At 38.7% G+C, this 13,089-nt stretch overlaps 1 protein-coding gene across 1 annotated transcript in view; it reads right to left on the bottom strand.

The window, feature by feature from the left end:
- LOC104593473 (protein FAR1-RELATED SEQUENCE 3-like) overlaps positions 1–12,448 on the bottom strand; it is a 44,497-nt gene extending 32,049 nt beyond the window's left edge. The window contains exons 1-3 of the mRNA XM_010253333.3: positions 12,119–12,448; positions 6,685–6,855; positions 6,034–6,267 (exon numbers count right to left, since the gene is read on the bottom strand). Coding sequence (XP_010251635.1) covers positions 6,034–6,267; positions 6,685–6,855; positions 12,119–12,292 — 579 coding nt within the window. The 5' untranslated portion in view covers positions 12,293–12,448. The remainder of the gene's footprint in view (positions 1–6,033; positions 6,268–6,684; positions 6,856–12,118) is intronic.
- Between the last annotated feature and the right edge of the window lie 641 nt (positions 12,449–13,089).

Below are 13,089 nucleotides of genomic sequence, written 5' to 3'. Positions count from 1 at the left end.
ATCTGATCTCACTTTATTTCTTTTAGAAAAGGAAAAAAAAAAAAAAGAAGAAGAAAGGTTTTATCTTTAACAGGTGACAAACAATGGATTGATATAGACCTGCTTCCAAGTGCCTCATGGGGGGACACCTGACAGTTATTAGCATAAATTTAATGTATCTAACGCATTACAGTGCAGACTGCAGAACCATGTGTTAACAGATGAAGTTGCTGAACTGAAAAGTGTGTTGCTTCATCCTTTAGTGGATAAAATAATAACTCAACTAAAACCCACCCCAAGTATATGGGCTTGGCTACCTATCAAAAGAACACTATATGGGATTGTCTATATGAGTCTTGTTCCAACGTTCTTCTCTGTACAGTGCCATATCTATACTGGATAAAATAATTAAATAATAAAATATTCAAGGGTATAGTAGTCAACCCAACTTCAGCTTCAGCCATGAAGGAGACCTCACAACCTTTTAAATTACTAACTAAAAGACAAAGCAATAAGTTATTGAGCTCAGCCAATTCAGTTGTTATCAAATGGCCCCTAAATATAAGTTAGAAGGGAAATCTCAAGAAAAGTATTCTCCCCATAGTAGAAATCACTAATTGCAGATTTAGTCGAGTTTCTTGTGAAAGGAAAGAGGGGAAAGATGAAGATTTCAGCAATAAAGAAGAAAGGAAAAGAAGAAAAGAGTAGGAAGTCAACCAGGATTGTAAAATTAACCCTAGCCGCCTACCTCTCATTATATTTATACTTAACTTAAAGGATGAGATATTACAAGGATGCCCTTAGTAGGGCGGCTACTAATATAGCTGAACAGTCACAACATAAAAAAAAAACATAAACTAATGGGCCTAAAGCCCAACAACTTCCTAACTAAATAAAAAACAAACCGGACCAACTCAACACTCCCCCTCAAATTGGGAATAAATGTCACATCCCCAACTTGCGTAGATCATGCTCCAGCTTGTTCTTTGCAACACCTTTTGTGAAAACATCAGCGAGCTACAGATCAGAAGCAATGTATGGAAGACAAACTTCTCCAGAAGTTACCCTTTCTCTAATAAAATGTCTATCCACTTCAATGTGCTTAGTTCGGTCATGTTGGACTAGGTTATGGGCAATGTTAATTGCTGCCTGGTTATCACAGTATAGCATCATAGGTTCTTCTGCCTGTACACCAATTTCTTCTAACAGGGAATGGATCCAGAGAAGTTTTGAAACTCCATGTGCCATGGCCCTGTATTCGGATTCAGCACTTGATCTTGCCACCATTGTTTGTTTCTTGCTCTTCCATGAGACAAGGTTACCCCCAACAAGGGTGCACATTCCTGAAGTTGATCTCCTGTCATCAAGGCATCCTGCCCAATCTGCATCTGTATAAACCTCTAGTTTCAACTGTCCATGATCAGTAAACAATATGCCTCTGCCCGAATGTCCTTTCAGATAAGCAAGAATCCTGTCAACTGCATTCCAATGCTGGATTCGTGCAGCATGCATGTATTGACTTACTACACTTACTGCATAGGAAATGTCTGGTCTTGTCATACACAAGTATAGTAGCCGACCCACAAGTCTCTGATATCTCCCAATGTCCTTTACGGTTTCACCTTCTGATGCATTAATTTTATGGTTCTGATCAATAGGAGTGTTGATTGCCTTTGTTCCAAGCTTCCCTGTCTCTTGAAGAAGATCCAAGACATACTTCCTTTGAGAGATAAAAATTCCATGTTTTGATCTTGCAACTTCAATGCCTAAGAAGTATTTCAGTTCTCAAAGATCCTTAATTTCAAATTCTTTATTCATTTTCAGACCATCAATCTCACTCAGATCATTCCCAGTGACAACAATATCATACACATAGACAATTAGGACTGACACCAAAGATCCCCTTCGCTTCACAAACAAGGTGTGATCGGATTGAGTCTGAGTGTGGCCAAAAGCAATCAAGGCCTTTCTGAATCTGTCAAACCATGCTCTGGGAGATTGTTTCAAGCCATAAAGTGACTTCTTAAGCCTGCATACCTTTCCCTTTTCAGTATCATTGTAAAAGCCAGCAGAAAGATCCATATACACTTCTTCTTGCAGATCCCCATTTAGGAAAGCATTCTTCACATCAAGTTGAAACAAGGGCCAAGAGTATGAGGCAGCAAGAGAAAGAAGTATCCGAACAGAGGCCATCTTTGCAACTGGTGCAAAGGTCTCTAAGTAATCAATGCCATAGGTCTGTGTGTATCCTTTTGCAACAAGTCTTGCCTTGTACCTTTCTATACTTCCATCTGCCTTATATTTTACTGTGTAAACCCATCTGCATCCAACTGTCTCCTTACCTTCTGGTAGATCCACAATGTCCCATGTCTGATTCTTAATCAAAGCTGCCATCTCTTCCGGCATAGTTGTCTTCCACTTAGGTTTGGAGAGAGCCTCACTAACACCCTTGGGTATAGACACTGAATCAAGAGAGGAAAGAAAAGCACGGTAGGAAGGAGAAAGTCCACTGTAGGATAAGTACTGTGAAATACAATGAGCAGTACACTTTCTCTTCCCTTTTCTGAGAGCAATAAAGAGATCAAGGTTATCTGTAACAGTGTTGGTAGAATCAATGAGAACTGAAACAGTAGCGGGACCAAGAAGAATACCTGAATCCATGTCAGCCGAATCTGGAGTCTCCAAGGAATCGACAGGAAGTGATGTGAGTTCTGCTGTAGTGGAATCAACCTCCTTGTAAAGTCTCTGTCGTAAGTAATGCTAAGAAGCAGAACGCAAAGGAGGTGGCAAGGTAAGTGACACAGGGTGGTGGTCAAGCACAGGAATAGACACAGGGACTGGAACTGGGAGAGGAATAGACTGCTGACTCACTTCCCCAAAACACTCCCCCTAAGAAGGATTCTTTGAGAAGAAGTACGTGGATTCAAAAAAGGTGGCATCCATGGTAACATACCGGCTCCCAAAGACTGGATCATAGCACCAGTACCCTTCCTGATTTTCTGCATATCCAAGAAAGACACACTTCTTTGCCTTGGGATCAAGCTTCGAGCGGTGAGGACCAAGGATATGTGCAAAGCAGACACACCCTGAGAGGAATATGAAACATCTCCCCCTAAGGAAAAAAGAGACTAAATGGGGTGTTGAATCCAAGTATACGAGAGGGCACCCTGTTAATCAGATATACTGTTGTGAGAACTGCATCACCCCAAAACCGATCTAGATCTGTAGATGTGATCATCATGCTTCTTGCAATCTTAACAATGTGTTTGTTCTTCCTTTCTACAAAACCATTTTGTTGTGGACTGTAGGGACAACTGCTCTGATGAACAACACCATATTCTAACAGATGAGGCAAGGTGTCTTTCAAAATATTCCCTGGCATTGTCGGATCTGAACACCTTTATTCTTGTTCCAAACTGTGTTAGTACCATCTGATGAAATTGCCTCACCAAGGATGGTACTTCATCACGGGATCTCATCAGATAAATCCAAGAATATCGTGAGAAATCATCCACAAATAAGAGAAAATATCAATAGCCTCCCATATAAGGAACATGGTAAGGGCCCCACACATCCGAATGAATAACATCAAAAAAAGAGAACATCTTTTATTACTAGGTTTAAATGAATGTTTACAATGCTTTCCAAGTTGACAACCTTCACACTCCAGACTTGACAAACTAACAGACTCGAAAAGTTTTGGAAACAAAAAACTCAAAGAAGAAAAAGGTAAATGGCCCAAACGATTATGCCAAAGCATAATTTGACCCACAGACCCTAACTCACTATCTCTGCTAACATGATGACTCTGATGAGGAGGACGTACATCCAAGAGGTAGATTCCACTCACTTCACGACCACTCCCAATCGTCCTCTTTGAATCCAGATCCTGCAAAATACAATGACCAGGAGAAAAAATTACTAAGCAGTTCAGGTTCTTAGTCAAACTACTAACAGATAACAAATTAGTGCTCAATCTAGGAACATGAAGGACAGAGGGTAGAGAAATAGAATCACTAATCTTGACAGATCCCTTCCCAGCAATAGAAACATGGGATCCATCAGCTGTGGAGACCCTATCTCTGCCAGAACAGAGCTGGTAAGTTGAAAAAATAGTAGACTCTGGGTCATGTGCTCTGAGGCTCCAGAATCTATAATCCAAGGAGGTCCCTCCTTACCTGAAGTAGAAACATAATTTGCAGTGACATGTGAACTACCTGTGTGAGCAAAGGAAGTAGAGTGGACTCCACCAGTGCCACCTGTACCTTGCTGTCCACTTGCGGCTGAACTGGAACTGGCTGTACCCCGCTGGTTCGAAAGTAGCCCATACCTCTCTCAAGTTCGGCCCTTACTGCAGCAGCTGCAACTGACTCCAAAACAGTTGTAGTAGAAGGAGCCGAAATGTCACCAGTAACTGCCATGTGTGCATTTTCAATCTAGTCAGCACAAGATGTGGGTGAAGCTTCCAACAAGTATCTCTTGTGTGTTTAGGCTTCTTACAATAGTCACAGATCAAATCTCTTTTATCTTCCTTCTTGATTTCACTGCCACCCCGATCTCCACTTTGTTTAGGTTTCACAACACTTACATCTCTCCTGCACTCCCCCCCTAACACAAAGGCATATGCCTGGGAGAGTAACACTGTCCCTGGAAAGAAGGTGTTGTCATGCAATATCATACTCAGGATTCAGGCCAGCAAGGAATTCAAACACCCTATACTTCTCTAGATGTTTCTGATAGGTAGCTGCATCCTTAGTGGTTTCCCAAGCAAATGTCTCTAAATGGTCAATCTCTTGCCACAGGGTTTTAAGGGCTGAAAAATAGGTTGCAACAGATCTATCTCCCTGCCTTGTAGAAATAATCTGATTTCTCAACTGATAAGCCCTAGCAACATTCTCCCTCTGTGAATAGGTTTCTGCAACCCCATCCCATATTTCCTTAGTTGTATTTGCCCATAAAAAAATTTTACTTATATGGGGCAACATGGAATTACACAACCAAGTCATCACCGTATAAATCTCCTGTACCCACCGGGAGTTGCTAGTTTCGGGTTTCACCTCTTCACCAGTGATATACCCTAATTTCCCACGAGCACCAATGGCCATCTTTGCAGATTGTGACCATTCTAAGTAATTTGCACCATCCAACCTAACTGTAGTAATGGTCCCAGCCCCGAAAGGGTCTCCAGCACCTCCTCCCACTGGTCGCATTTCACTCCCGGGCTTATTTTCAACTCTGTGGCCCTCCATGCTTCTCAAAAAATGTAAAGAAAATAACTGAATTTTGCAACAAGATCAAACAAAACACTTTTTGGAACCAACAACACCTTTCTGGTGTCCTAGACTTTCTTCCCACAAAAGATTCCTTTTATGTGGGACGGTAGAAGAAAGAGAAGAGGCAGCCACTCTCTCTAGAAGCCTCCAAATCAAGCAGGACTTGAATCGCCCCTTACAAAAAACTCCAAGGAACCCTAAAAAATTAGGGCGCCACTTCCTAGGTCAAAATTGAAGAGTCCAACAAAAACAGGACTCTTCCCCTTTCTCTAGTTTTTCCTGATTTTGATGAGAAACCCTAGACTAGCTACAGAGCACACAGATCCACCAAAAAAAATCCAAAAACTAGGCTTACCAGAGAGCTTCGATCAGCCTCTTAAATCACCATGCAGTCGGCCGATCTAGGGCTGCATGAGAGAACAACTTCAAGGAACCTTCGGCTTACTCTGATACCAAGTAGAAATCACTAATTGCAGATTTAGTCGAGTTTCTTGTGAAAGGAAAGAGGGGAAAGATGATTTCAGTAGTAGAGAAGAAAGGAGAAGAAGAAAAGAGTAGGAATTCAACCAGGATTGTAAAATTAACCCTAGCCGCCTACCTCTCATTATATTTATACTTAACTTAAAGGATGAGATATTACAAGGATGCCCTTAGTAGGGCGGCTACTAATATAGCTGAACAGTCACAACTTAAAAAAAAAGCATAAACTAATGGGGCCTAAAGCCCAACAACTTCCTAACTAAATAAAAAACAAACCAGACCAACTCAACACCCATCATACCAGATTGTCAGAAGGACCATCATCTCGTTGGATAGCCATGGGAGCCAGGCATGATAAATTGGTATCAGCAATGACTGGTGTGACAGTGGTAACATCATTGCTGTTAAAGCGAACAGTAGGGTCATCTTGCCGAGGCCACATTGTTGTTGTCATCTCTGAAGTTGGAAAATGTGTGAAAGAAGGTGGTGCACTTACTTTAACCTGGTAGGAGACCCTGGGCCTTTGCCATGGAGGCTGGCAAACATGAACATCATAACAGTAAAATGGAAATGAACAAATCAGAATTTGATAAAATTACATACTGAGCTTTATAAATTAAATACTTCCAAGTAAGCCAATAGTCTATATGATCCATGATCAATGACATTTCAATAAAACTATCCAACCATATTGAAATTTATGACTTAAATACTTTGAAATGAGCCTAATTATACAAGTAGTAACAATCTAGAAAAAGTTTTTTATGGTAAAACAGTTAGAAAAGTAGCAATCCAGAAAAAGTATTTGAGAAACTTTAGAACAGTTTTAATATCACCTCCAAATCCCTAGTAAAACCTTTCAGAACTGATAATCAGGTAATGCACATGCATAATACATATATTGCCAACTAATAACTATTAAGTTTCTAGTAAAATTTGATAAAAATTGCACCTGGTCTCTGGATGTTTCCTCCTTCCACTGATCCTGATATTTCTGGAGTAACAGTAAGAGAATGCTCTGCAGCTCAAGAGGCAGGTCATGTGGAAATAGTTTCAAGATATCATTCCCAATGAAATTCTCATGTAAACATTTTCTGATAAGCGACCGAAGGCATGCCAAAACCTATAATCAGGTTCCATATGTTATATCTTGGGGAGGAAAAAAAAGCTCTAGAGTATAGAGCTTAGGGAACTCCACTTCTCATAATAAAACAAATGAAACAAATTAATAATAAACATAGTGGTAAACAAGATAAAAGAACCATTAGTCTTTGGGAAGAACCAGAAAATGATCAGTACATTCCAGATTGTATTAATGGAAGCTATGGAGCAAAGTGTTGGGCAGTCAAGAAACAACATGTTCAAAAAATGAGTGTGGCAGAAATGTGAATGCTAAGATGGATGAGTGGAAAAACTAGAATGGATAGGATCAGGAATGACACCATTCATAGAAACCTAGAAGTAGATCCAATTAGTGATAAAATGAGAGAGTAGGCTAAGATGGATTAGTCGTGTGCATAGAAGACCACCAACAGCTCCACTTAGAAGAAGCGATTTGTTACAAGTGGAAGGGGCTAGAGGAGCTAAGGGGTAGACCAAAAAGGACATGGGTAGAAATAGTAAGAAATGATTTAAAAATTAATAATTTAACAATGGATATGGCTTTAAATAGAACAAAGTAGCAAAACAGGATTCATGTAGCCAACCCCATATAGTTGGGATAAGGCATGGATAATGATGATGATGATTTCCTTTTTTTCCCAAGGCGGCAACTTTGAGAAAAGGGGAAGGATTAATTATAGATAATGGTAAGGGTGCTCATGGTTCAGTTGGGCCTATTTTCCAAACTGAACCGAAGCCGATCAGTTTAACCAGTTGATCAGTTCGGTTAACCACTAGTTCAGTTTACCGGTTTTGAAGTTTTCTATTTTTATAATATGTATTACAAATAAATATATAAATATATAATAAAAAATCTACAAATATATAATATTATATTATAAATAATAAATAATATATTATATATTATAAATATATTTATACATATAATGCATATATATTTAATTATAATATATAGACGATATAAAATATATATAAAATATGTATAATATACGTAGATATGTAACATATATAAATATATGTATACCGGTCGGTTCGGTTAACCGTTAGTTTTTTATATTGGTTAACCGAAACCGTACCAGTACCTTTCGTTTTATGGAGATATCGAACCAAAACCAAATCGATCGGTTCAATTAACCGGAATTTTCAGTTCAGTTCAGTTTTTTGGTTTTTCATGATCATCTAGATAAAGGCACAAGGAAGTTAAAGGCTAACCTCAATGGAGATAGACAATTTTGAATATCTGATTTTAACCATTCAATTTAAACTCATTAGCCTCTCTTTCAACATGGACAATTTTAGTATTAAGCGCTTCACAAGGTCCAAGATTATGTTGAAAGCAGGTAATTGATATGCATAGCCCTGATCCACAAACCATTACTCACATTTCTGACCTATATATTACAAAGAGCTTCTAGACATGAGAAACAATTATGTAATCTCCTCATAAAATTCACAAAGAAGCAAATTATCCAAATGGACCTTTTTTTGGTAATCAATAAAAAAGAAAAAACTTTATTAAAAATAAGAGAGATAAACACATAGGTGACAAGAAATCACACCCCCCCCCAAAAAAAAAAGAAAAAAAAAACACCAAGGCCCAACAAAAAGACAACCCTTTGACCCTATAATTCAATTGCTGAAGCAACAGAAGTCACCAACCGCCCCCCAAATGGACCTTTTTTTGGTAATCAATAAAAAAGAAAAAACTTTATTAAAAATAAGAGAGATAAACACATAGGTGACAAGAAATCACACCCCCCCCCCAAAAAAAAAAAAGAAAAAAAAAACACCAAGGCCCAACAAAAAGACAACCCTTTGACCCTATAATTCAATTGCTGAAGCAACAGAAGTCACCAACCGCCCCCCCCCCCAAAAAAAAAAAACAAAGTAACACCCTAATCCCCAACAAGACCCAAGCCCTTTAAAAGACCCCACCCCAATAGGGTCCTTACAATAGCAAGCCTCTCAAGACTCCTCTTCAGATTTTTCTTCAGGCAACAGAAATCTCTCCTCAAGGTCCTTAAACAGCTTCCTTGTCATTTCTTCCCCTCCCAACACAGCAACACCCAAAGTCCTAAAACCTTGTTTACGTGAACTGCAATTTCTACTACCTTGTCCACGTCCAATTTCCTTTCTTCCTTTCTAACTCTGTCCATCACTTCTCCCTCCTCTTCTTGCTCCTCATCAGAATTGTCTTCCCCTGAGCTCCCCTCTTTTCCTCAGCTTTTTTCTCTTCATCCGTGTTGTTTTCCCCTAAACCATCTTTCTGTTTCCTTCCCTCCACCTCTCTTTGGAAAGGTCTTTCTAATTGACCTGAATGGAGACATCCCACAACCTCTTTTTCAATCTCAAAGTTTGACTTATCATGAACACTACTTCCAGAAAAGCTCTTTTCTTTACTTTTGGTCTTTGAAACCCTTCTCTTATATGTCCTCTTGAATTTACTGCAAGGGCCATCCCCAAAAACGCCTTCCTTCAAACAATTAAAAACTTTTGTAACATGAACTAATTGTCCATTGTTTGGAATCTTAGCATTTCTCAAGCCAGCCTCTAATCTCAAAGGTTTAATGTTCCCTTCTACCCTATTCTTCTCTCTTTTCCTTCCTAAATCCACCCCTAACTTTCCAATAATAACCTGTGTGACAGTGGGGTGATTTGGCGACAGCCCTTGCTCCAGTAAAACTTTTCCTTCTTTCTCGTCTTCTGATTGCTGGCAACAGAGAACAAAACTGAGTCTTCACTGTTCAGAACTGAAGTCATTCTTGGCTCAGCAATTGAACTGTTGGTTTCCTGGTTTCCTCCCTAACTCTGCCATCATCTTCCAGCCAAGGTTGCTCCTTTGGCTCTGTCCTGTTGTTCTGAGCTTCCTTCTGCATCACCCTTTCTAAAGACCTCCCAGAAAAAGAAAACAAAAAAGTGACTTTGAAATGCCAGAATCATGAATTTGCAATAAATTTGCACTTTGAGCTAACATCAAAGGTTTGAGATATAGCACTGAATGGAGTGGAATGATAGAGAAGGATTGATATAGCTGACCCAAAAGTTGAACTTTAGAGCTCTAATTTGAAGCCTCCCCCATTACTTGTTTCACTCCAGTCTCACATTTTGATTTTTCTACCACCAGTTTCTTCCGGTTTCTCCTTATCATTTCTAAGAGAAGACTCCATGATGAAAAGCCAAAATATAGCAGTTTTAAATACCCGGTCATTCCAAGTTGAGCTTTCTTATAAATAAAAGTTATCTCTAGTTGCAGCTTTAAATACCAGCCATTCAAAGTTGAGCATTATTTTTTTATGGGAAACAGTAACTTCCATTAATTCTTTAAGATGACTTAGTACAAAGTTGAGCATTCTTATGAATAAAAGTTATCTTCGGTCCTTGCCAGCTTATTGCAAGTTGTAGCTAATGCTAATGGTAAGACTTCATGATTGCATGGGAAATTCCAACTTAATATTTCATGCAAAAATAGCAAAGCTATAATTAAGAGAGAAACATTCTAGTAGTAATGATTGGGCCTGCTACCCTTCACTGGCTACTTCTTTCTATCAATATAAACTGACTCAAACTGCTTCTGACCTGCATCTCTGGAAAATGTAAGACGAAGAATGGATGTATCTAACATAATAAATAATTTATATAATTGAAGCAAAGCAAGTAAAAAAGAAATGAAGTAATACAAACATAAAATACTTATGCATGCTTGATTTCTTCATGCTTATCGGCTTTAACCTATATAAAAATGCATATTGCAAACTATCAATCAAAAAAATGCATATTATGAACATAAATGAGATTAAAGAAATATAGCAATAATTGCTTTGGGGACTGTCCAAGTGAACCTGACTCAACCAGGGTAAACACTATAGCCAATTGACCAATATGTTACACTTTTTTAGATTCTGAACTGCAAAAACGGTTAAGAGAAGGAAAAAACAATTGATGAAATTGAACTGCATTCCTTAACCCCTGGAGGTCAGATATCTTTTAAGTTCCTCTCCTTAATTAGTTAGGTCTAACCATGCCAAATCCAAACCTGCACCTAAACACACAATAGGTTTGACGAACACAGAAAATATAATCCTGCAGCATTATACGGTGGCAGTAAATATAGTTCAGTCTCATTCCTAGCAAAGCTTCTGGTATCTACAGCATTATTCAGCATACCAAACCCTGCATTTATAACTCATGGTAGTCCAATGTTAACATAAAGCATACTTAGTGGTTCACTGATTCTAAATCCAGGTCCTCAAACCAATTTAAATACAAATTCTACAGAGTAGCCCAATCTTATGTCATACATCATAATGGGAAGCTCTCACACTAAAATCTCCCATTAGTCATCAATAGAGCAAAATATCATCCCAAACACTGTCTTTACCACTATTCATTAATAATGCATGAATTGGATAAGGTTTAGTACTGGTGCTCTAATGAAGGTTTTGACTGAACCTACAGCTATGCTACAAGGATTTTAAAGAGGAAAAGCATAGAAGTGACAGAATTTCTCAAACAAACACAGGATATATAATAACTCCCTCGCCACAAATATTTGAAGTTACAGTAGCCTCCCAAGCTAAACCATGATAGGAAAAAACATATAAAAATTAAAAAAAAAAAAGTCTAAGAACTCACTCCAACCAGTCTTAAGCAAACTATTCAAAAGTTCTTTCTTATAGCCAAACTAACCGCATCAATTGAGCCATATCCTATGGGGAGAGGCCCTTAAATGGCTATTTAGTGCAAAAACTGAGTATAAAGTCATGGAGTTTTAACCTCTGTTTCCCTAGGATCGGTTTGCCTACCCTAATGCAATTTGAATTTCTCCACTATCATATTCATACTTCTAAAAGCAATCCAATAACCTAGGCTGTGAAATATCAAGAAAGTTTTCCATCAATTCAGGACACCGACAATAGCGAAAGGAATCGAACCCCATCTTTCCTTTTGTAATATAATCTTCCAATTGCAATGTGAATCGGACCCAGGCATGAATCAACAAGAACCCATCAACCAGAGTATAGAAATGGGACGGAGCCTGTACTAAGTCACACTAAGCAGTGCTTCATCTATAAGGAAACAACACAGAACTCGAGCCAGCCACCATAAATAAAGCAAAAACAGAAACGGGTTCTCAAACAAAACGGTAGTGGCTCAAGACCCTTTACAGAATTACTGTCTTAGAAGAACACATGAAAAAATAGGTAAAAAAAGGAATGAAACTAGTGCTTATGCAGTAGGAAATGAGATTTTTTTTTCTTATTTACCGGATCCAGTTCTTCAGCTGATGGAAGGTTGAGAAGGGATTGGATATAAGACTTCTCTAGAGGTTTCAGACCGGTTTTCCTGGATTTCCATAAGCTTTCGAAGACGTGCGCAAGGGTTTCCTCAGAAGCTGCTGCCGATAGCTTGTGCAGTTGCAAAAAGAGAGTATCTTCCATGTTTTCTTCTCTGTGGCTGTGGGACGTTTTGCCGCTTTTTCGTTTTGAGTAATTTTTTAGTTGGGGATGGATATACCAAAAACAATTTTGTGCTGGGACTCGGGACCTTGGGTGAGGAGGACTGAGTGGCCGAGTGAGGGAGTGGACAAGGGAGGACTAGGAGAGTGGAATGCTCAAATTCACCGTATCTTTATGGGATGGACCCTTGGCTGGCAAATCAACCTCATTTTAATCCTTGTGGACCTCAAGCTAAACCAAGTCAATTAAAATGGGTTTAAGATTTTATTGACCCTCATGCTAGGAGATGGGATAGATCCAATCATTTTGAAGTAGAGGTAGCTGAGCAGATTTGTAAGTTAAAAGCTCATAGGGTTGGGTGGTTGTGACAATTTGGATGCTAGGCTCAGAGGGTAGATTATCAGTCAGATTAGTTTATGTAATGTTATTGCACACCAATTATCTTTTCAGTCTGTACATGAAAGGGTCCATGCAAGCATATCAAGAAAAAAACATTGGAGAAGAGTTTAGAATCTTAATATCCCTCCTAAAATAAGAAATTTCATTTGGAAATGTTGTTTAGATGGCATTGTTGTGAATAAAAATCTTGTAAATTTTGGTATAAATATGAATGAGACTTGCTCAACTTGTGAATCTAAAGTTTAACTATTTTGTGTGCTGACAAGTTGATGAAGGAAGTGATGAGGGTGTTTCCACAAAAATCTAGTGTTTTAAAAATTGACTTGGAGGTTGAACCGTTTACACCTCTAAGTTGCAAGTCACCAGTTTGACCATTTGGG

Source organism: Nelumbo nucifera, chromosome 7 (genome assembly GCF_055504915.1).
Source record: "Nelumbo nucifera cultivar China Antique chromosome 7, China Antique-T2T, whole genome shotgun sequence".
NCBI lineage: Eukaryota > Viridiplantae > Streptophyta > Magnoliopsida > Proteales > Nelumbonaceae > Nelumbo > Nelumbo nucifera.
The sequence above is the reverse complement of the archived record's forward strand: the minus strand, read 5'-3'. Positions and strand labels throughout refer to the sequence as shown.